The sequence below is a fragment of the Salvelinus alpinus genome, chromosome 7 (genome assembly GCF_045679555.1).
Source record: "Salvelinus alpinus chromosome 7, SLU_Salpinus.1, whole genome shotgun sequence".
Taxonomy (NCBI): Eukaryota; Metazoa; Chordata; class Actinopteri; order Salmoniformes; family Salmonidae; genus Salvelinus; species Salvelinus alpinus.
The window spans coordinates 57,976,669-57,998,785 of record NC_092092.1 but is presented as its reverse complement, the minus strand read 5'-3'; the positions used below and the strand labels follow the sequence as shown (position 1 = coordinate 57,998,785).

The window sequence follows — 22,117 nt, the reverse complement described above, 5'->3', positions numbered from 1 at the left end:
ATTAATGTTCTAGACACGTGTCATGGGAACGTTGCAAGTACATGCCTAACCAATGATGTTTAAAACAAATGTGGTGGCATAGCAGGAAGATCAGATGAACCAAAAAGTTGTGAGTCTTAGGTGAGGACATGTGGAATAATAACTGTATAAATGAACAATGTAATCATGTGTCAAATATGTAAGTTGAAAACATTGTATATTAAAATCACTGTTTGTGTGGATGTCCCTAACCTTGACAACAGACAACGAGCTGTGAATGGATCAGTGGTTCACCAATCAGGGCCTTGATGGGATCTGAAATGGTAAAAAAAAAAAATTTGGCAAAGTCCTTTCAACTGTAAACCTATGAAAACGTTTGATTCAATTGAAATATCTAACATGCCCAACTCTAAACAGAAATATATAGATGCATCTCTAGGTGCTGGTTGAATTGTTTTCTGTCAGATGGACAAATTTCAGCCAAAAAGCCTTGGTCAGCAAATGCATTGATTGTGCAACATTCAAACCCTTCTTTAGGTGATTTCCATCAGCATTTCTACTAAGCTCTATCATATCACACACCAATCACTTCAAGAAAGGAACCTTTTGGAATCAGTCCCTGGGTAAACGTGGACTGGAGAAGCCAACAGGTAAAAATGGGATTGTTTAGAGAGGTTGATGCATTCAAATCAAACTCAGACACAATGTACACACACACACACACACACAGACATGCACTCAGAGGCACACACCTAAAAGTTGAGAGCTTCCGGGAAGTGGCCTCTGAAGAACACACTTGCTAGTGACAGTCGACTGACAGTAGCTATTCAGAAGTGAATGGTGTGTGAAGGCAGCCAGACCTCCCCAGAGTAAATCTCTCTGCACCACCATGATCAACATGTACCAGACCAACCTGCCTCCACCACCGATCCCCCCCCGGCTAGGCTCTGTCAAGTCAGCACCAGGCCCGGGCCACAACAAACCTCTCCTCGGGTTCCTCATTGGTATGATAGTGCTCCAAATGCTGCTACTACTGGGGGGATTCACCTACCTGTACCACAAGGAAAACAAGGTAAGAACTCACCTTTCTAGATATGGTTATACATGTATTAGTTTCTTAGTGCCACGTTCACAACTATCATAGATCATGGATACAAGTTTATTTTTGGTAACACTTTAATTGGATAAGTCCATCCGTGAATGCTCTACAGACTCTCAATAGCATTTCAACTAACTGTCTACGAACACTAGTCCTTATCCTAACCTTTATTCTAAACCTAACCCTAACCTTAGCCAGCAGTTGCTTATGAACAGATAGTATGACCACCTGTAGAGCATATCTAGACGAACTATCCGGACTACCCAAATAAAGTGTGACCCGTTTAATTATTTTATAGCTGAAATCTATCCTGAACTCTACTAGAGTGAGATATTGTTTGAATATGACTGCCGTCGGCTCTACGTGACATAGTATAGTGTATTTTCAAAGAGCATTGTGGTTTACAGAGTAAGAGCGTCTTTTCAACATCTAAAGTATTTCAGTTTCAACCTAGGCCTACTATTCTTCAAGCACAGGAAACAACCTCCGTTATAAAACAATTAAAATAGGTTCATGAGAACATTTTCCATGATCAGAATAAACATTCGACAGAAACATTTAGAAACAACACACACAAAACAACTGCTTAGTCCTAACATGCTTCATGAGCTTGTCCTGATGTGAACTTGAAAGACACGTGTGATCCTCCTTAATCAGTGCTGATATTAAATATAATGTTAACATTAATTCCTGCTTTGTTTGGGCTCAGTATGACGAGGACTTTGAACACAAGTACCTGGATGACATGATTGTCCTGAGGAGACTTGGGGAGTGTGAGAAAGACAGCCAGTCAATGCTGGACTGTGAGAAGCTTGTGGAGAAATACAAAAACATAATGGAAAAGGTAGGCTATGGTTTCTGAGACTCAAATTAAGATAGAGGTTTTAGGAGTACATTTGGAGAAGAAGAAATATGCAGTATTAACAGATAATTAAGCAATGCTATGCTCTCTCTCTCCTCAAGGTCTCAGAAGTGGAAGGAAAAGGTATGTCAAAATATTTAATTACATACAGTGAGCTCCAAAAGTATTGGGACAGTGACACGTGTTGTTGTTTTGGATCTGTACTGCAGCACTTTGGAGTACAGACTGTCATCTTTCATTTGAGGGTATTTTCATCCATATCGGGTGAACCGTTTAGAGATGACAGACCTTTTGTACATAGTCCGCCCATTTTAGAGGACCAAGGGTTATTGGGACAAATTCTCTGATGTGAATTAAAGTAGTACAATTTGAAGTATTTGGTCCCATATTCATAGCACGCAATGACTACATCAAGCTTGTGACTACACCTTTGTAGGATGCATTTGCTGTTTGTTTAAGTTGCGTTTCAGACTACGCTGTGCCCAATCAAAATTGCTGATAAATAATGTATTGTGTTACTTTTATTGTAAATAAGAATAGAATATGTTTCTAAACACTTCTGCATTAATGTGGCTGCCATGATTACAGATTGCTACCATGATTACAGATTGCTACCATGATTACAGATTGCTACCATGATTACAGATTGCTACCATGATTACAGATTGCTACCATGATTACAGATTGCTACCATGATTACAGATTGCTACCATGATTACGGATAATCCTGAATGAATCGTGGATAATGATGAGTGAGAAAGTTAGACACACAATTATCATACCTCCCCAAAAAACAATGCTAACCTCCACTGCCATTGTAATGGTGAGAGGTTAGCATGTCTTGGGGGTATGACAGTTGTGCGACTCCACAGTGACACAATACATTATTTACCATTCATTATTATTGGGCACAAAATAATCTGAAACACAACCAAAACAAACAGCAAATGCATCCAACAAGTGTGTCACAAGCTTGGATGTACTTAATTCATTGCATGCTAGGAATATGGGACCAAATACTTAACGTTTGACTACTTTAATACATAAGTGAATTTGTCCCAATACTTTTGGTCCCCTAAAATGGGTGGAGTATGTCCAAAAAGTGCTGTAATTTCTAAGCAGTTCACCCAATATGGATGAACATATCCTCAAATTAAAGCTGACAGTCTACACTTTAACCCCAGTCAATGTATCACTTCAAATCCAAAGTGCTGGAGTACAGAGCCAAAACAACAACATGTGTCACTGTCCCAATACTTTTGGAGCTCTTTATATGTGTTTCTGTACTTCACCTGCTTTACTTGCCACACTGTCAGCAGAGAACCTCCTATTCTGAGAGGGTGAAGACTGACTGTCTGTTCTCCGTTTCAGCTGTCAAACTCACTGGGGGTTTGCTCTCGAATGGAGCCATGGCACGCATGATAGTCAAGCAACCTGTAGTTGGTGCACTCCCTTCATGTAAGAGATGTTACTTATCACGAACATTCTTGGTTTGTCTTTTCCCTATGGAATTGCAGCCTCAATTCAAGATAAGTGTCAGTATGAGGTACTACATAAAACCATGACTACATGGAACTCTTAACTAATGTAAGCAGTAAAATCTGATTCAAACAAAAGACCTACACCTTATGGAACAGCGCCGACAGTGAAGACACACACACACGCAAACACATACACACATCGATTTTGTATTGTAGATATGTTGTAGTAGTGTAATAATGTATTGCGAAGTGTAACGTTTGAACTGTATGTACATTTCCTTAATGTTGCTGGACCCCAGGAAGAGTAGCTGCTGCTGCTTTGGCAGAAGCTAATGGGGATCCATAATAAATGCAAATTCTTAAAATATAAATTGTTTGGTTGAACAGCAAAGTATCTGGAGTGGAACATAGGCCACTCAGTGCTGAGGAACGTCCAGTACTTCAAGTCCAGCTGGCTGAAGGTTCAGCAGTCTGGAGACTACGACATTTACTCCCAGGTGGCCTTCTCCAAATGGCACCCCAAAACCCCTCTGGCCAGCCGGGTGAAGCTGAGGAAGGGGGAGACAGGAGAGGAGAAGAACCTGATGACAGCCTACTGCAGCCTGGGGGACCAGAATCGTACAGACGTGTGTACGGCCTTCCAGGGAGGAGTGTTTAGTCTGGAGCCTGAAGACCAGATCTCTGTGTGGGTGACGGACCCCAGCCTGGTCAACTATGAAGAGGGGACGACCACCTTTGGATTATATAAACTGTAGGCTAGACATTACCTACAGTATGGAGAGGATGGACTCTATTACTTTGGATTATTACTGTATTGGAGTGATGGGTGGAATCAAAGCCCTGCGTGCTGTTGGATTTGTTACAGGACTGATCACAGATCTGCTCATGGACTACAATTTGAACATCTTTCTAAAAAAAGGCCATGGTGAAAGGAATCCCTGGAACTTATCCCTGTTGATTGGATAACCTGCTCTCCCTGCCCCCACAATGTTAGATATGAATATGGCAATGACTGTGTATTTATTGTGACGGATGGTGTTTGTATAGTTAATAAATTATTATATTTTAATTTAAAACGTGATTATTTGAATTATAAATAACCATATCTCTGTGGTAAGTTTCCAATTGGTTTATTGCATACAGTATCATTTCAGTGCTTGGAACTGACGCAACCCGTGAAACCTTTATTTCCACAAGCCCCCCCGCAATTTCGTGGGTTGCTAAGCATAATTATCAAACTAAATGGTGTGTTGTTTGACTCATCACCACAGACAAATGTCATGTACTTTATGGTTATGGTCCCCAACACAACTTGTGAAACCAAGTTGAAAAAAAAAAAAAAGTGTCTCACGCAAACCTTCTGCAGCAATGTTGCATCCCCTCACAACAAACGCTGCAGTAACCTCTAGAATTAGCACCAGAGCAAAAAGACCTGTGCAACAAAACCAGACAGGTCTAATGAAAATCAGTGCGTTTCATGAGGATGCTGTGACAGCAATATGAGGTCTTCACACAGGGCACTGACTAAGCCATTTTGTATACTGTAGTAACAGCTACTCCAGGGGTATTCAAATCTTACCCTACGACAGCGCTTCCCAAACTCGGTCCTGGGGACCCAAAGGGGTGAACGTTTTCTTTTTGTCTGTAGCGTTACACAGCCGATTAATTTAAAAAAAGAATCAAAGCTCGATGATGAGTTGATTATTTTAATCAGATGTGTAGTGCTAACCAAAACGTGCACCCCTTGGGGTCCCCAGGACACAGTTTGGGAAACGCTGCCCCACGAGGTCCGGAGTACTGCTGTCTTTCTGTTCTACCTGAATTAATTGCGCCATCTTGTCCCAGGTCTAAATCAGTCCTGATTTAGAGGGGAAGAATTAAAGAGCAGTGAAACTGGCTTCCAGGTTTCGATTGGGATTTCAGGGAAACAATGACTAATCTGGTTTATAAAAACAGTACGAACGTATGGCGACAAACTCCACACAGCCCTGCCGTCATATAGACCATTCCACTCCAGAGGTAGAGGGGTTGTTGAGCAGCATGGAAAGAGTAAGTCTACAGAGCAGAGGTGCAGCGTACCCTGTCAGGAGGTGAAGTGGCTTTCACAGGATGTCATCTTTACTCAGTCATTCCATCCCGTCATGGGTGTCTCTCAACATACACTAGTCACTGTAGCGTGGTCTATGTACCTGTGCAATCACTCAGAAGTGGAGAACAGGTGGAAAGCAGTTTACCAATGGACTTTTCCAGCATGAAAGAAAAACTGATGAATCACAACGGATCAAGTTTGATTTTTATTAAAAGAATGACCATACTGAAAACATGACAGTATGCCGCCACTAGAAGGAAAAAAATGCCTTACAATAGAGTTATAATTTGCGTCAAACAACTTTTTCAAATGATACACATGGAGTGGTCTGCCGACAAGTCGTCATGAGCAGGATGGAACAGTCCAAGTGCTCGCTTAGGCTATCAGGCATTGAAAACTTTAAGACACTTTATGAAGAAAACAAAATGCATTGATAAAAATATTGATGGTAAAATTAATCTCAGCAATAAAACAAACAAACAATACTGAAGGACATTTGTACAGGTGACAAAACATGTGGAGTTGACCTGACAGACCGTGGGACCTGAACACAACAGCTTGTAACAGTATACTGCTATACATCAGGACTGCAGAGAACACAGTGGCCAGGAAACAGGGACAAGGCAATAGGCCCATTTGGTTAAGGGGGTGAAAGAGTCATCATCACTGTACATTAACAGAGATACGTTTCTTTATACATTCTGGTCTACTGCCCAACTGACTGTCTCAGAGTGACACTAAAGTAAAAACAGTCATACTGAAGTGGTCACATTGCATTTTCATGAAGTTCCTACTGTCACTCTGCAGTATGAGGTTGACATCAGGTCCTACAGTGTATGCACTGCACGTCATCCCGGGAGGAAGTGCTGTGATTCAACTGAATAATCTTTCACCTAAGTGCTGTGATTCAACTGAATAATCTTTCACCTAAGGCCTTGACATAAGGCATCAAAGCCCGGTTCACATTGAATTGTTACACGACCCTTACCTGTCCCCATGAACGTCTAAACAGTGCCATCAGCCCCATTGAAAATGGGAAACATGACAGAAAACCTGTGCATGTAAATCCCTGCCACTTCCTCTGTACCTCGTAACTTAATCCACTGTGATCAGGAGGCCCTTGATCCCACTACTCATACTTTACACTCTCCATCAACACAATCAAAGTGGGGACATATCTCCATCTGCATTAACTCATGAGAAAGAAGCATAAGAACGACAGACCAGGGACGAAATTTACAAACCGTCCAAGAAACGGATCATCTTTGTTCCCTTTTAGACCATAATTAGTTAAGATTTAAAAAAATGTACAGGAGGGTCCTGATCCTAGAATAGCAGTCCTACTCAGACACTCTGAAAATGGGCGCAGGACACGGATGCAATGAGACTTCCTTGGAATGTAACCCTAACTCACATTGTGGGACACAGTTTACGACGTACAAATAACATTGTTCCTGTGGTACCAAATTCTTAAAATCAAAATGGGTTGTGTTTTGTCTTCCCCAATGGACAATGCCAAATAAATAAAGATCACTTTTTTAAAAATCCTTAGGTTATCATTCTGTAGAGGTGGTTTCTGCGGTGCGGGTTGGTTTAAGGCAGAAACCCAGAGACCGCCCCAAGTGGGTTCCCAGTACCATATAACCTACATACAATACACACGTCTCTACCTACATAATGAAATGTTTTCATGGAAAATAAATAAGCAATATATATTCTTTAACTCCCGAATAAAGCAAAGCTATGTATTATTAGTACATGTATTTAATTGTTATATCGTTTCGGTAAGAAAGTATAGGCCACACCGTTGTCATCTTTACATGTGTCTATTTTATACGCAATACACCATATACGGGTATTCTATTTGTTATATATCTATATCCCTGAAAGCTTTGGCCTATATATTGATCGTCACATCTAATGTGTGACAATATCATAAAAACACTGTACATCCATGCAGATTGTAAGAAACACAGTCAAGGACATTATTCACTAATGTTAACACCAGCGTGGATATGAGCGGTATTGAAATCCACTTACCATGAGCTAGAGGACTGTTTGATAGTTCATGGATAGGTCTCACCCATCTGAAATGAAAAGCTAAAGCTTTGAGGACTATGAAATAGCTTGGAGACGCAGAGTCTCACGTCTTGAACGTGCATTCTCAAAATGCCAATGATGTTCACTAAAGCTCGACGCAAGCCTCGCTCTTTCCCGACAAGGCTGCAGGGGGTGTCCTCAACACCAAAATAAAGAAACAGTGCTGTAACAGACATAGAGTGGGACAGATGAGCCCTAGTTATGGCTGAGGGAGTCGCTCTCCTGCTGAAACAAGTGCATGCAAGAGAACACTCCATTGAACTGAAAGATGGCTTCTCGTTCCCATTAGATGTTCTATTGAAAATGTAGACACAGTAGTCCACAGTGGCGATGCAGCTGGTGACACTAGAGCAGTAGTTCTTTCTCCTTTGTCCAAAATGCTTCCATCAGAGTTGACCAGTGCCAGTAGACGGGAGGCAATCAATCAGAATTTTCGCTTCTGGTTATTCCCCCCCCTCCAAGCATCAGACCAGAGAGTTGCTCTAACCATTGTCCAGATACATGAATCCAACCCTTCTGTGTTGTAGGGATTGAAGGCAGTCACACACAGTCGCACACACACACACACACACACACGGGCTAGGTAGGTAGGTAGTTGGGTAGGTATGGGGAGTTGTTCAGTGCCCTCCATCCTCCCAGGTACAGTCGTTCTTCTGCTTGGCCAGCTTCCTGACCACTCTCTCCAGCTCCTTACGAGACTTCTGCTCCTCCTCCAGACAATGCTTCATCCACTTATTCTCCTGACAAGACCCATACAAGTTAAATATTACACAGCACAGATGTGAGAACACACCTACACCCACAAGTATGAACCCACACAAACCACAATTACCCACTACACCAACACTACTTAACAAAAATGGCTTGTCAACCTTTACATTTCTCAGAGTGAACAATTCATGTTTTACCTTCTTTAATTCATGGACCTCATCCTTTAAAGCATATACTGCATCAACCAGACTCCTGCCAGTGCAGAAACAAAAAGGTTATCAGAAAGTGGGACAACAGCATATCTTAATGTCACATTATGTTCTTTGACAAAGGCTTTGGAATTTGAGTGTTCCAGGCAGCCGAACATAATTTCACAAATATTGACGAGGCAATTTCTTGCTTCTCAATGTTCAAGGTAAAACCACCACTTGCTAATACCTTAACGTTATTATGTAAAGAAATACATTTCTTAATTTTAACTGGATTAATAAATACCACAGATTTGAAAAAGCATCGTATTAGATGTGTTGAAACGACCACCTAAACAAAACTAACTGCAGATCCATGTCATACACAGGAGGGCTGGGCGATATGGCCAGGTGATATACATAATACTCTGAGTAAAAGAGAATGTTTTTGGATTTTCACCCTCCAGACATTATTTCCTAGAGGTCTTAATGATGAAATGCCTATGTATGTTATGTTGTAAATGTGAACATTTAGGATTACTCTGACGTTTTTCTTGCGCTGTAGCCGATGATTTATGAAAACTTGCTTGGTAGGTCGATGTCCTCATTGTGTTTAATACGTTTAACGTACACACTATTTCAAATATTTATGAAATGCACATTGTTATATTGGTAGCACTTATTTGTTCTCTTGACTCCAACCCCATTCGATGCGTGGAACGGATGTGGGTGGAGCCATGTCTACATAATAGTGCTAAGGCAGTGTGTCCGATACATAAAGCTTATTAAAGAGCAGTGACACTATCAAGAGCGGTGACACTATCAAGAGCGGCGACACTATCAAGAGCGGCGACACTATCAAGAGCGGCGACACTATCAAGAGCGGCGACACTATCAAGAGCGGTGTGCAGGTTTCTAATTTTACTCAACTGTTACCATGCACCTGCAACAAAGACAGCTAGATGTGCGAGTGCCTTTTGAATTCTGGCCAATATATCATATTTTTCACATTTTTGACGGTATTTTATGTTTTTAATAATAAAAAAGTTCTAAAATAAACTTTGAGTAGTTCATGATCTTAGGGGGCAACAAATAAGTGATTTCAAATGAGTCTTTCTCCATTCTGATGGTATACCGCCCCGCCCTAACACACAGTGTTGTAATGGTTTAATAAAGGTCTATTCTCCTGAGTGGTGGCCATCTTACTTTTCCTCTATGCTTGTCTGACCGTTGTTCTTCATCTCCTCCACCATGATCTTCTCTTCCTCTGGCAGCAGGACCTGAGGGACACACACTTTCCTCACCGCTGCAGAAAGACACAATAACACACATGTAAGTCTGAGTCATTGCCATGCCTATCTATGGGCCATTAAAGGTGTGACACACACACACACACACACACCTTGTACCTGTTGAAATAAATTATTTGTCTGTATAACACACACATCTATGACAGGTTGAAAATAATCACTCACACACAGATGCATACAAGTGCGCGTGCCCACAGACAGACACTCTCTTCAGCTCACCTGTGCTGGCCTGATGCTGGCTGGCATGATGCTGGCTGGCCCCTGTGCAGTAGGCCTCGATCACCTTCAGAATCTGGGCATCCTCCTCCAGAGCAGCTGTACCTGTCAATCAAAGGCACACAGGGGAAACTGGGAGTCAGGAGCCTTCTGAACCACAAAGACTGACTTTAAATTACAACATTCAACTGACACACAGACCTGACAGACAGACAGGAACAACTGATTTAGCTGCTTCATCTCTATGGTAACTGTCTGTGTGTCTGCTACAGATGGTCAGTTCCCCTCTCATTGTTCCAGTTACTTTAAATTAACTGTCTAGTTTTTCCAGATTTCTATTAAATATGACCTATAATTAATTACAATATGAGTGAAATAGTTTTCCTTCCAATAAATGGTAATGAAGTGTGTTTAAAAGCAGCTTTTCTGTGTTAGAATGGTTAAGGGCTACAACAGAATGGTGTCTACCGTCATTAAAAATATTAAATGGCAAAAGCTGATTGGCCAGCTCAGCCAACTTGACATCACGTTAAATGAGGAAACAGCAAGCATTTTTAAACAGTCTGTTTGAGTAGTATTTTTTCCCCCCGAAGTGTTTTTATTTTATTTACACTTTGGCCACAAATATGAGTATAGGATGAGTCAACAACATTATTTGGGTATGAGTTAACGGACTATGAACTTCAAAAAGTGAGATTTTACTGGACAGTTACTAGGAGCTGGATGTCTCACCTAGCGATGACACTGAATGTGTGAGGTACCATAAACCACGTGAGACATGCAATTTGAGTTACGTGCAGTGAATTACACTGGAGTGTTGATTCACAGTGAGAGAAATGAGTTAATTGTTTAGGCAGCGACTGTATTTTGCCACGCAGAGTGTGAATCTGTGCTTTCCTTGGTGGCAACACATTTATGGTTTCATTTCCTAGAGTGGAATGATCAAACCTACTTTTCCGTAAGAGGAACTCATCATCGGAATGTTTTCTTTCTGCTCTGCGTTTTGGGAAGAAATTCTTAATGGGCCCAGAGCTCTTACTGGAGTCCTGTAGGAGTGACAGAACTGTTAGGAGGGTACGGTACACAGAGTCATAGCCAACACAGTGACACACACCTTCAAGCTAGGGGGAAAAACATCACGGTAAATGCAAGCCTACAGTAACACACACACATTGCCTCCATAGACGAAAACATACACGGTGACAAAGTCTTAGAAGTTCCACAAGCATGGGACAGCAGTAACCAAAGAAACCTGGTGCATGTTCATTAGGGCACGCAACAGGAAAATAAAATTATAATTTCTTATTGGAGAATTTAAGTAGCCACTCCCCGTTTCAGTCAGGTTTCTTCCATTTGGTGCCTAATGAACACAACCCTGGTATTATTTTAAACAGTTTACTTTTAGAAACAAAAATTGTCCCATCCGAGTCATTAATTAACACATTTTGTTTTTAGCACAACCATGTCACACACTTGTTGCTAACTGTGTGGCCTATGTCATCACATCTGCTATAATGAATCACCTTTACCATTAACGAGATCATGATTAAAATAATGAACAATTTTAAAACCCTCTTATGTAACCACTCCCATTTTCAAACCTGTAAATTGCCATTTATTCTTTCTTATTTGATCATATGCTAGCCAAGGTGCAACAAGAAGCAGCTTCGTTGAAAATAAAGCACACACACACATTAATTTATGCACAATGTGTCCATCTCAATAAAGATGTGTGGGATGAGTGCTTCTGCATCAAATTCTACTTGTATCCGTTACCTAGAAATAACTTTGTGTTACCTAGAAAACAGAACGTCTGCCAGAGGCTCTTGGTGAGTACGGGGATAAAAGACAGACAAGGCAGCAGAGAACACAGGAAACCAACAGCTTACAACAGAGGAAGAGGCAAACAGAGCAATGACATGCCACTTCAGCACATGCACGCACACATCCACACAGAAGGAGAGCGATAGATCTAGCCTCACCTTCAAGATAGAAGACATCCTCTACAGCAGCCAGTATGGAGATAGAGAGAGAGAGATAGATAGAGAGATAGAGAGAGATGCATGAGAAGAAAAAAGAAAGTGGGAGAAATTAGAACAGGGTGAACGGTGAAAATGTCAGTACCCCCCCCCCCCATCCTGCAGTATGAAGAAAACAGAGTGATGATTCCACAGAAAAAAAGAGAGGGAAAGGGGAGATGCATTCTCCAGAGAGGTAGAGGAGACCCCAGCTAATAGCTGCTTTAACCCTGGGGGCATAGAGCATAGTGGGTAATGCTGCACTCTAGCTTTAGAATATCGTGAAATCTCACCACAAATGACCTATTTTCAACCTACGTCATTGTACGTAACGTCTTTCTGTCAACGTTTTCATGGATCTCAGGAATCCGCAAAACGATAACCATTTTTTAAGAGGACTATTCTGGCAAAATAAATGGTCAGTGACCAAGCTCGACCTCACCGCACACTGACCACTTCCCGACCCTGTGGAGTAGCAGCTGGTGCAGCCCACCACCAGGTCAACTTGACAGCCAGACAAACGCCATTCAAAAGACAAGTCTGTACCGGAATGAATGTAGTTACTTATCACCAACACAACCCCCCCACCTTGTCTATACACTGTTTTTATATAGATTCGTTGACCCCCGTTTGCCTACTCATCTGGTAAGAGCTCTGCCCACTCAAACAGCTATATCTGACAGGGTTTTTCCATGGACCCGTTAAACTCATGTTACTGTAAAAGACAAAGCAGTGCTCTTTACCCCAGGCGCCGAATATACTTAGTGGGTGCAGGCTTTTGTCCTAACCCAGCACTATATCCTGATTCAAGTAATCAGCTATTCATCAAGAACCTGAATAGCTCCAGACTCTAGAGGGTTAGTGCTGGGCTGGAACAAAACCCTGCACCTCTCAGGTACCAAGACTGAAGAACAAAGAGATAGATGGATATTCTGTAGGTCTGGGTTGGCCTACCTCCTTGTAGCCCAGTGCAGCGGAGGGCTTGAGAGGTGGGGCGGGGCGCAGGCAGCTCAGGGACCAGGGCTTGGTGGTCTTGGGGGGCTCCAGGGGTCCCCGGTTGGCCTGGCAGGGGTTGCTGAAGCTGGGCAGGTGAGTGGGGGTGCCCAGCATACTGACCGGCTTTCAGTCAGAGAGATGGGATGTGTGAGGTTCAATGCAAGTGCCAGCCATGTGTGAAGTACAGTGGATGTTCAAATGGTTCAGTGCAATGCGAGTTCTGGATACATGTGAAGTGGTGTAGATGTTTTCATACTATGATACTAAGTCTAGAGGGAAATACAGCACAGCCATTTTGTTTAGTGAACATTCTCTACGCAACGGCACTTTCTACATCTTTTCAAAAAGAAATCATGAACAGTGTGCCACGTCTTTACCTTGATAATGGTGCCCACGGGGCTGGCTCCTTCGCTGTAGGCATGGAGATGGTCCAGCCACTCCTGCAGCTCCTGGGGGTTACTGCAGAACACTGTGACGCGATCCATCGTGCTTCCTGCAACACACACACACACACTTCAGTGGGTTGCACTTTGCAGGAAAGATTCAGGCTAGGTTACCTAGAGATAGGGCTGGGTAAAACTGTTAGCAAGACGTTTCGTAAAGCCCACATGTAGGGCACCTGGCATGAATCATAAACGTCCACCATGACAGCTGGCGAGTTGCGACTGGATGAAAAACTGGATTATGGTGTCATGGTTAAAAAATAAAATAAAAACTGTTAGCCTGTGTCCTGCGGCAAGTATATAAGACAACTAGGAGGAGTGGTTCTCCCTGCAGCCCTGGCATGTTAATGATAGCATTGCATAAACGCTATGACGCATAATTTCACGTAATTCATTAATGTAGCGTCGTTTCCCTTTCCCTCAGTGAACGTCATGAGTAACTGCATCATTAAACCCGAGATGAATCAAGGTTTTTACACAGTTTGTACTGAAGGCATTGGAATGAGAATGACATAATATAATAGGAAGCTGCTCTGTCAGAGGGATGTCAAGGAAGAAATCCTCCATTGATTCACTAAAAATGAGGCGCAACTGCATTACTGACCTTCAACCCACTGACGTGTAGAGTGTAATGGACCAGTGACCTCTGATCTATTCAACAGGACCAGTGTGTTAAGATATAGGCCTTTCACAGGAAACCCAATCCTTGGCACTGATCACAAAAATCACTAGAACGTATCTATTTGATGGAACTGCAGACAACACCAAAGCGTATGAAAATGTATGCACCCACTACTGTAAGTCACTCTGGATAAGAGCGTCTGCTAAATGACTCAAGGGTCCCTCGCTAACCTACGGTACCTGTGATCTCAAAGGTGTAGTGGCCGTTCTCCGTGTCCTCCGTCTGCCTGGAGACTGTGGAGCCTGTCAGCGGCAGCCTTCCCTGGGGGGGGACAGAGAGAGGGGGGGGGGGGGGGGTTGACACACTTCCCCAGATTGAGTGCAATACTTTGGACGCATTAGGTTACCTGGTATATGAAGCCGCTCATGCGCGGACTAGCAGACAGCAGGACCAGCACACCGGGAAACAGCATGAGGTAGCGCTCCTCCTTCTCCTATGGGGAACACACACGCAGCGTCACAGAATCAATCACACAACGACACCCACGGACACAGGTGAGTGTCTGGGAACTCGGGCAATGGGATATGAAAATCCCTGTCACATGTACTCCATTGTTGAGGGAGCTAGGCCATAAGCATTTCGGTGCACCTTTTATCCGTGCTGTAAACTGTGTACGTGGCGAATACTTTTGATTTGACATCGAATGTGAATCCCAAATCACAATATTTCAGCTAAGTTAAAAAGGTCAAGACAACAGGGAATAGGTTTGAAAGATGTTAGATTGGCGTCAGGTGGTGCTTCAATCAGGCCAAAACACAGCCAGATAATTGTTCCTCTCAGCTTTCAGATCTTCATAGTCGACCCCTACACAGAAACCACACTGCGGGGGAGGGGGACTGGCTTTCCACTCTATATATAGCCAGTCTGGGGTTTCTGATTCATAATGAAATTAGATATTTGATTAACATAGGCATAACGTATGAGAGAGGGGTGGCAATCAGCATATAGGACTACAGAGGGTAGTGCGAACGGCTCCGTACATCACTGGGGCCAATCTTCCTGCCATCCAGGACCTCTATACCAGGCGGTGTCAGAGAAAGGCCATAAAAATTGTCAAAGACTCCAGCCACCCTAGTCGTAGACTGTTCTCTCAGCTACTGCCTGGCAGTAGCGCCAAGTCTAGGTCCAAAAGGCTTCTAAACAGCTTCTACCCCCAAGCCATAACCCTCCTGAACCTCTCGTCAAATGGCTACCCAGACTATTTGCATTGCACCCCCCTGCCACTCTCTGTTATCATCTATGCATAGTCACTTTAATTAACTCTACCTACATGTACATACTACCTCAACTAACCGGTTGTATTCAGCGCATGTGACTAATACAATTTCATCTCCAGAATGTGTTCGACGGAAACAATCTTATCTGTGCCAAATAATGTGGCAATGGCACGTTCAGTCATTTGGAAATGCTATTCACAGGAGCTGAAATAATATAATTCTGGGGAAATAGGTCCTTGTATCAATTCTACGCCTGTGAGTGAACAAACGGGCAACAATTGTATTTCCTGGTCGTCAAGCAGAGAATGTAACTGGTCTACCTCACTTTTCTCGTTATTCGCCTAACCACCGTTCATACTGCTCAAAACATTGTTATTTTGAACTTTGACCGTCTCGGAGGTGGTCTGTAGCACTCTCTCTGGGTAGTTGCCCTTACACACAGATCTAGGATAGGCTTACCTTCCCCAGATCCTAACACTTAATATTGGGATACACCTGTATCTGTTGCTCTCACCTCATTGGTCCCGTTCTGCATGTGGACCAGGGACATGTAGGCCACGTGACCCAGAGACTTCATGCCGTCTCCCTCCCAGCCTCTCACTGGCTCTGACAGGATCTGTAGCTCCAGGTTCTTACGCTTCCGCAGGTCCTGACACTGGGTCTGAAAGGAGAGGTGTCCATTACTGTATAGTTCATATGAGAAATTGAAACACTGTTAATGTGTGGTGGATAGATTAACCATAAGATAAAAGCTGTTTTAAGCCTGGTTTAGTAAGCATTTCCACACTATAAATGCAAAAATGTCCATGATATGGCAATGCTGCAACAGGTATAAAAGAACTGTGCATCGTGCAAAGGTGAATTACAGAGAACAGTTTACCGGGACCAGAAGGGGGATTCCCCATCTCTCAAAGACAAAATGACAAATCAACACCAACCAGGTTCACGTTAAATAGGGCTGGTGGACCCAAAATATGCTCAAATGCACACCTCAAGAGACTACTACAGTGTGTGTGAGTCAACGCTTCCCCGCAAACTCTCAGCCACACTGTGGAAACTGCCTCTCAAACTACTGCTCCAACAGAAAACGGTGTTTCATGCTGCTATTTCAGTCCACAACCCACGATTGGAAAACGTTTTTCACTGAGGACATATTACACAGGAAGCAAGATCGTTTTTTCTTTTCAATTAAAACAACCGAGGTGGGCGTATCATCTTGAGAATTTCTCTCATGGAAGACAGTCTTTTATGTGATGCTCCATCTCAGTTTGGAAACATAAGAACTATATACAAGCAACATCTCCAATCTTCTGAGAAGGACAGCCTTCAGTAGTTTCAAATTGCTAGGTGTGCTTTCATCAAGACAGACAGTGATGATTCTTGGTAGTGTGTTAGGTAATATAGACTAGATGATGCTACTGTAGACTTGTGAGTTGATACAGTACTCAGTGTACACGGCTAATCTCTATGGACCATGTCTACCTAAACATTGCATGAGGAACCACAGGGGTTCTGTACCTACCACCAAGCTTTTAAAAGCCACCGTAACCTTCAAGATGTCACTGTAGTCCGGGTGGGCCTCCTGCAAGATAGTCAACAAATTATAAACATTTAAATAATTTATATCTTACACAATACCCAATTAAAAATATAGAAATCAAATCTACATTAACACGTTTGGGAGGGATATCAATACATGGTATATCAATGGTATTTGGGCATTGTAGGGGAGTGCTATCTGGAACAGCGGAGGTGAGTTAAATCTCAGTTGCATACGGATCCATAGATGGGCCTATAGAGAGTTATGTTGGCTCCAGATGAGGCCTAATGTACCTCTATATGTCTCTCCAGCTCCTGCAGCAGGATGGGATACTTGTCCAGCCTCATGAAGGGTTTACTCAGGCTGGTGGTCAGGGTCAGGATGCCTGGCGTACTAGCCCCCTGGCTCTCCATGAACGTACCCAGCTCCTCACTACAACAGACAGAGACACACACACACAGTTTTACTGCTGGGTGACCATGTAAAGAGACAGAGAAAATATTCTACCATGGAAAAAAATCTAGATTTGTTGAATGTGTTTGGTAGTGAAAGAAAAAAGCTGAAAAGGATCCCACAGTATGAAAGATGCTAATTAGTTCAGTGTGAAATCAAAAGTGCCTCACCTGCCTGGAACATAACCACAACTATAGATATCCTGTGTGCAGCTTCCTGTGTGTGTGTGTTTGTATGTGTCATGACAGTGTTCTCTTGTCTCTGCAGTGCATGTTTTCACATGAACAATTACGCAGCAAGAGACCGAGGGGGGGGACACCAGTTCCACAATAGTGTACATGATTAATTGCGTTACTAACATAATAATTACACAACCGCTTGATTCATTGCTCTGTTTGCTCGTTACAACTACATTGCGTGTGATGGACAGCGCTGTGATTAACTGTTCACAGAGCCTCAGGGCCCGGCTGATTGTAGTGAGGGGATATGAATCAGGAGGCTACAAATTAAAAAAGGTCACTCACAACGGACGAGAAATCCTGACTGGTTGCATCACTGTTCGTTATGAGAACTGCTCAGCCTCCGACCGCAAGGCACTACAGAGGGTAGTGCGAACGGCCCAGTACATCACTGGGGCCAAGCTTCCTGCCATCCAGGACCTCTATATCAGGCGGTGTCAGAGGAAGGCCATAAAAATTGTCAAAGACTCCAGACACCCTAGTCATACTGTTCTCTCTGCTACTGCATGGCAAGTGGTACTGGAGCGCCAAGTCTAGGTCCAAGAGGCTTCTAAACAGCTTCTACCCCCAAGCCATAAGACTCCTGAACATCGAGTCAAATGGCTACCCAGACTATTCACATTGCACCCCCCTCCCCACACCACTGCCACTCTCTGTTGTCATCTATGCATAGTCACTTTAATTAACTCTACCTACATGTACATACTACCTCAACTAACCGGTGCCCCCGCCCATTGACTCTGTACCGGCACCCCCTGTATATATTGTCATTTGATTTTTTTACTGCTGCTCTTTAATTACTTGTTACTTTTATCTCTTATTCTTATCCATATTTTTTGAAACTGCACTGTTGGTTAGGGGCTCGTAAGTAAGCATTTCACTGTAAGGTCTACACCTGTTGTATTCGGCGTATGTGACTAATACAATTTTATTTGAGACACCGCTCTGTTGCGCCTCTACATTTCCAGAGAAAGTATGACTCCTAGTGGCTCAAAGAGAAACTGCAACTACTCTTCTATAGCCTATGGTTATCCACAAAGACATTACATTTTACTTGCAATACTAAACTGATGGACTTGATTTGCAGTGAAATGTCAATCAAATGCAGATGCATGTCATGCAGAACTGAGATGCCAGTAAGGACTGACCTGTGGTCAGTGAGTACGCAGACAGCCGAAGGGTGACTGGAGCAGTATGACCGGTACAGCCTCCTGATCTGACTAATCAGGTTGAGGTAGCAGGCAGCCAATCGCTGCTGGCTCTCTGGAACCCTGCAACACACAGAGAGAAGTGGGTGTGTTAGTTACTAGGACAACAGTTGGGTTGTTCCTGTATGTTTAGTTTCCGATTCCATTCTACATATTGACCACTAGAGGGAGCATAGAAACCTGAGGCCATACCATCTAGAGCTGCAGGTAACTGCCAAAATAAAGGAAACACCAACAAGTGTCTAAATAAGGCGTTGGGCCACCACGAGCCGCCAGAACAGGTTCACTACGCCATGGCATAGATTATTGGCAAAGTGTCTGGAACTCTATTGGAAGGATGTGATACCATTCTTTGTTGATGATCAAACGCTGTCTCATGCGCCACTCCAGAATCTCCCATAACTGTTCAATTGGGTTGAGATCTGGTGACGGCCTAGAGCATATGGTTTACATCGTTTTCATGCTCATCAAACCATTCAGTGACCACTCGTGCCCTGTGGATGGGGGCATTGTCATCCTATTGGGACATAGCCATGGTAGCCTAAATAATGGTCTGCACAGCATTTTTAGACATTACCCTAAGCATGATGGGATGCTAATTGCATAATTAACTCAGGAAACACACCTGTGTGGAAGCACTTGCATTCAATATACTTTGTATTCCTCATTTACTCAAGTGTTTCCATTATTTTGTCAGTTACAAGTACATCACAACAAATACAATTATCCCCAGAATATCTGATAGAAACCGCTGAGTAGGCAGAAAGTGTAGTGACAAAGATTAGACATTGTGTTAGGGTAATGTGATTGGACCAATTCAGTTGCCTCAATGAGCAGTGCCCCCACTGTTTCCTCATTACGCTCTCTCACAGTTCCTTCTGAAATTATTCAGGCCCCTTGACATTTTCCACCTTTTGTTACCTTACAGCCTCATTCTAAAATGGATAAAAATCCTCAGCAATCTACACACAATACCCCGTAGTGACAAAGCGAAAACAGGTTTTTCAAATGTTTTGCAAATGTATTAAACTTGAAAAACAGGAACACACTAACATTCAAAGGTTTGGGTTCACTTAGAAATGTCCTTGTTTTTGAAAGAAAAGCCAATTTTTTGTCCATTACAATAACATCAAATTGATCAGAAATACAGTGTAGACATTGTTAATGTTGTAAATGACTATTGTAGCTGGAAACGGATTTTAATGGAATATCTACATAGGCGTACAGAGGCCCATTATCAGCAACCATCACTCCTGTGTTCCAATGGCACGTTGTGTTAACTAAACCAAGTATATAATTTTAAAAGGCTAATTGAGCATTAGAAAACCTTTCTGCAATTATGTTAGCACAGCTGAAAACTGTTGTTCTAATTAAAGAAGCAATAAAACTGGCCTTCTTTAGACTAGCTGAGTATCTGGAGCATCAGCATTTTTGGGTTCGATTACAGGCTCAAAGTGGCCAGAAACAAAGACCTTTCTCCTGAAACTCGTCAGTCTATTCTTGTTCTGAGAAAAGAAGGCTATTCCATGCGAGAAATTGCCAAGAAACTGCAGATTTCGTACAACGCTGTGTACTACTCCCTTCACAGAACAGCGCAAACTGGCTCTAACCAGAATAGAAAGAGAGTTTCTAAGTATCCTCAAACCTTTGAACGGTACACACACACATATTTCCTTTATTATCCTCCAACCCTACCACTCCTCCCCCAAATGGAGAAAACTAGTGAACAACAACGCTTAGGCCTGTATTTCCAGCGTATACATACTATATACATTTAATGGTGCATCCTGTTTCCATTGATCATCCTTGAGATGTTTCTACAACTTGATTGGAGTCCACCTGTGGTAAATTCAATTGATTAGACATGATTTGGAAAGGCACACACCTGTCAATGTAAGATCCCACAGTTGACAGTGCATGTCAGAGCAAAAACCAAGCCATGAAGTTGAAGGAATTGTCCGTAGATCCCCGAGACAGGATTGTGTCGAGGCGCAGATCTGGGGAAGGGTACCAAAAAAATGTCTGCAGCATTGAAGGTCCCCAAGAACACAGTGGCCTCCATCATTCTTAAATGGAAGAAGTTTTGAACCCCCAAGACTCTTCCCAGAGCTGGCCGCCCGGCCAAACTGAGCAATCGGGTGAGATGGGCCTTGTTCAGGGAGGTGACCAATAACTCTGACAGATCACCAGAGTTTCTCTGTGGAGATGGAAGAAACTTCCCAGAAGGACAACCATATCTGCAGCACTCCACTAATAAGTCCTTTATTGTAGAGTGACCAGACGGAAGACACTCCTCAGTAAAAGGCACACGACAGCCCGCTTGGAGTTTGCCAAAAGGCACCTAAAGTCTCGCTGGCTATGGGAAACAAGATTCTCTGGTCTCATGAAAATAAGATGGAACACTTTGGCCTGAATGCCAAGCGTCAAGTCTGGAGGAAACCTGGCACCATCCCTACGGTGAAGCATGGTGGTGGCAGCATTATGCTGTTTGAACGTTTTTCAGTGGCAGAGACCGGGAGACTAGTCAGGATCGAGGGAAAGATGAACAGAGCAAAATACAGAGAGACCCTTGATGAAAACCTGCTCCAGAGCGCTCAGGACCTCAGACTGGGGCGAAGGTTCACCTTCCAACAGAACAACGACCCTAAGCACACAGTCAAGACAACGCTGGAGTCGCTTCGGGACAAGTCTCTGAATGTCCTTGAGTGGCCCAGCCAGAGCCCGGACTTGAACCTGATCGAACATCTCTGGAGAGACCTGAAAATAGCTGAGAAGCGACGCGCCCCATCCAACCTGACAGAGCTTGAGAGGATCTGCAGAGAACAATGGAAGAAACTCCCCAAATACAGGTGTGACAAGCTTATATCATCATGCTTCAACAAAGTACTGAGTAAAGGGTCTGAATACAATTGTAAATGTGATATTTCCTTTAAAAAAATGTTTTTTATACATTGGCAAAAATGTATAAAAACAGTTTTTGCTTTGTCATTATGTGGTATTGGGTGTAGATTGATGAGGGGCAAAAAACAATTTAATCCATTTTAGAATAAGGCTGCAACGTAACAAAATGTCTGAATACTTTCCGAATGCACTGTACACTTACTTGGTGCACTCGTCCAGAGCAAGAACCAGACCCTGCTGGAAGGTGAGGATCTCCTCCAGGTTACCACTCAGACTGCCACTGTCTGTAATGCTCAGCCTGGACACCACACAGCAGAGAACATAGAATTACAATGAGTAGAACAGATATGCCCATTAAAAACAATGGCATGTTGCATGGGTCATT

The 22,117-nt window shown here is 43.0% G+C and overlaps 2 protein-coding genes across 4 annotated transcripts in view; one reads left to right on the top strand and one right to left on the bottom strand.

Moving 5' to 3' along the window:
- The first annotated feature begins 723 nt into the window (after positions 1–723).
- Positions 724–4,495, top strand: LOC139581311 (CD40 ligand-like). The gene is made up of 5 exons (XM_071410923.1): positions 724–1,051; positions 1,788–1,922; positions 2,042–2,063; positions 3,312–3,398; positions 3,809–4,495. Exons 1-5 carry the CDS (start codon positions 869–871, stop codon positions 4,174–4,176), a joined length of 795 nt encoding a protein of 264 aa, XP_071267024.1. The 5' UTR covers positions 724–868; the 3' UTR covers positions 4,177–4,495.
- Positions 4,496–5,702: 1,207 nt separating this feature from the next.
- The window catches only part of LOC139581310 (rho guanine nucleotide exchange factor 6-like), a 29,541-nt gene continuing 13,126 nt past the window's right edge, over positions 5,703–22,117 (bottom strand). For 2 of the 3 annotated variants that reach the window (XM_071410920.1, XM_071410922.1), the window contains exons 8-22: positions 21,935–22,030; positions 18,772–18,894; positions 17,225–17,363; positions 16,914–16,973; positions 15,906–16,052; positions 14,521–14,607; positions 14,354–14,435; positions 13,427–13,542; positions 13,008–13,172; positions 12,018–12,038; positions 10,988–11,081; positions 10,039–10,140; positions 9,716–9,815; positions 8,519–8,573; positions 5,703–8,350 (exon numbers count right to left, since the gene is read on the bottom strand). In XM_071410920.1, the coding sequence (XP_071267021.1) occupies positions 8,228–8,350; positions 8,519–8,573; positions 9,716–9,815; positions 10,039–10,140; positions 10,988–11,081; positions 12,018–12,038; positions 13,008–13,172; positions 13,427–13,542; positions 14,354–14,435; positions 14,521–14,607; positions 15,906–16,052; positions 16,914–16,973; positions 17,225–17,363; positions 18,772–18,894; positions 21,935–22,030 (1,510 nt within the window). In that variant the 3' untranslated portion in view covers positions 5,703–8,227. The remainder of the gene's footprint in view (positions 8,351–8,518; positions 8,574–9,715; positions 9,816–10,038; positions 10,141–10,987; positions 11,082–12,017; positions 12,039–13,007; positions 13,173–13,426; positions 13,543–14,353; positions 14,436–14,520; positions 14,608–15,905; positions 16,053–16,913; positions 16,974–17,224; positions 17,364–18,771; positions 18,895–21,934; positions 22,031–22,117) is intronic. The other variant, XM_071410921.1, reaches the window with a different exon arrangement.

Excerpts from the sequence above, each read along its gene's own strand:
- LOC139581311 (XM_071410923.1), top strand. The coding sequence starts at position 869 with ATGATCAACATGTACCAGACCAACCTGCCTCCACCACCGATCCCCCCC. Across the intron at positions 1,052-1,787 it reads TGTACCACAAGGAAAACAAG|TATGACGAGGACTTTGAACA; the intron begins GTAAGAACTCAC and ends GTTTGGGCTCAG. Across the intron at positions 3,399-3,808 it reads AGTTGGTGCACTCCCTTCAT|CAAAGTATCTGGAGTGGAAC; the intron begins GTAAGAGATGTT and ends TTGGTTGAACAG.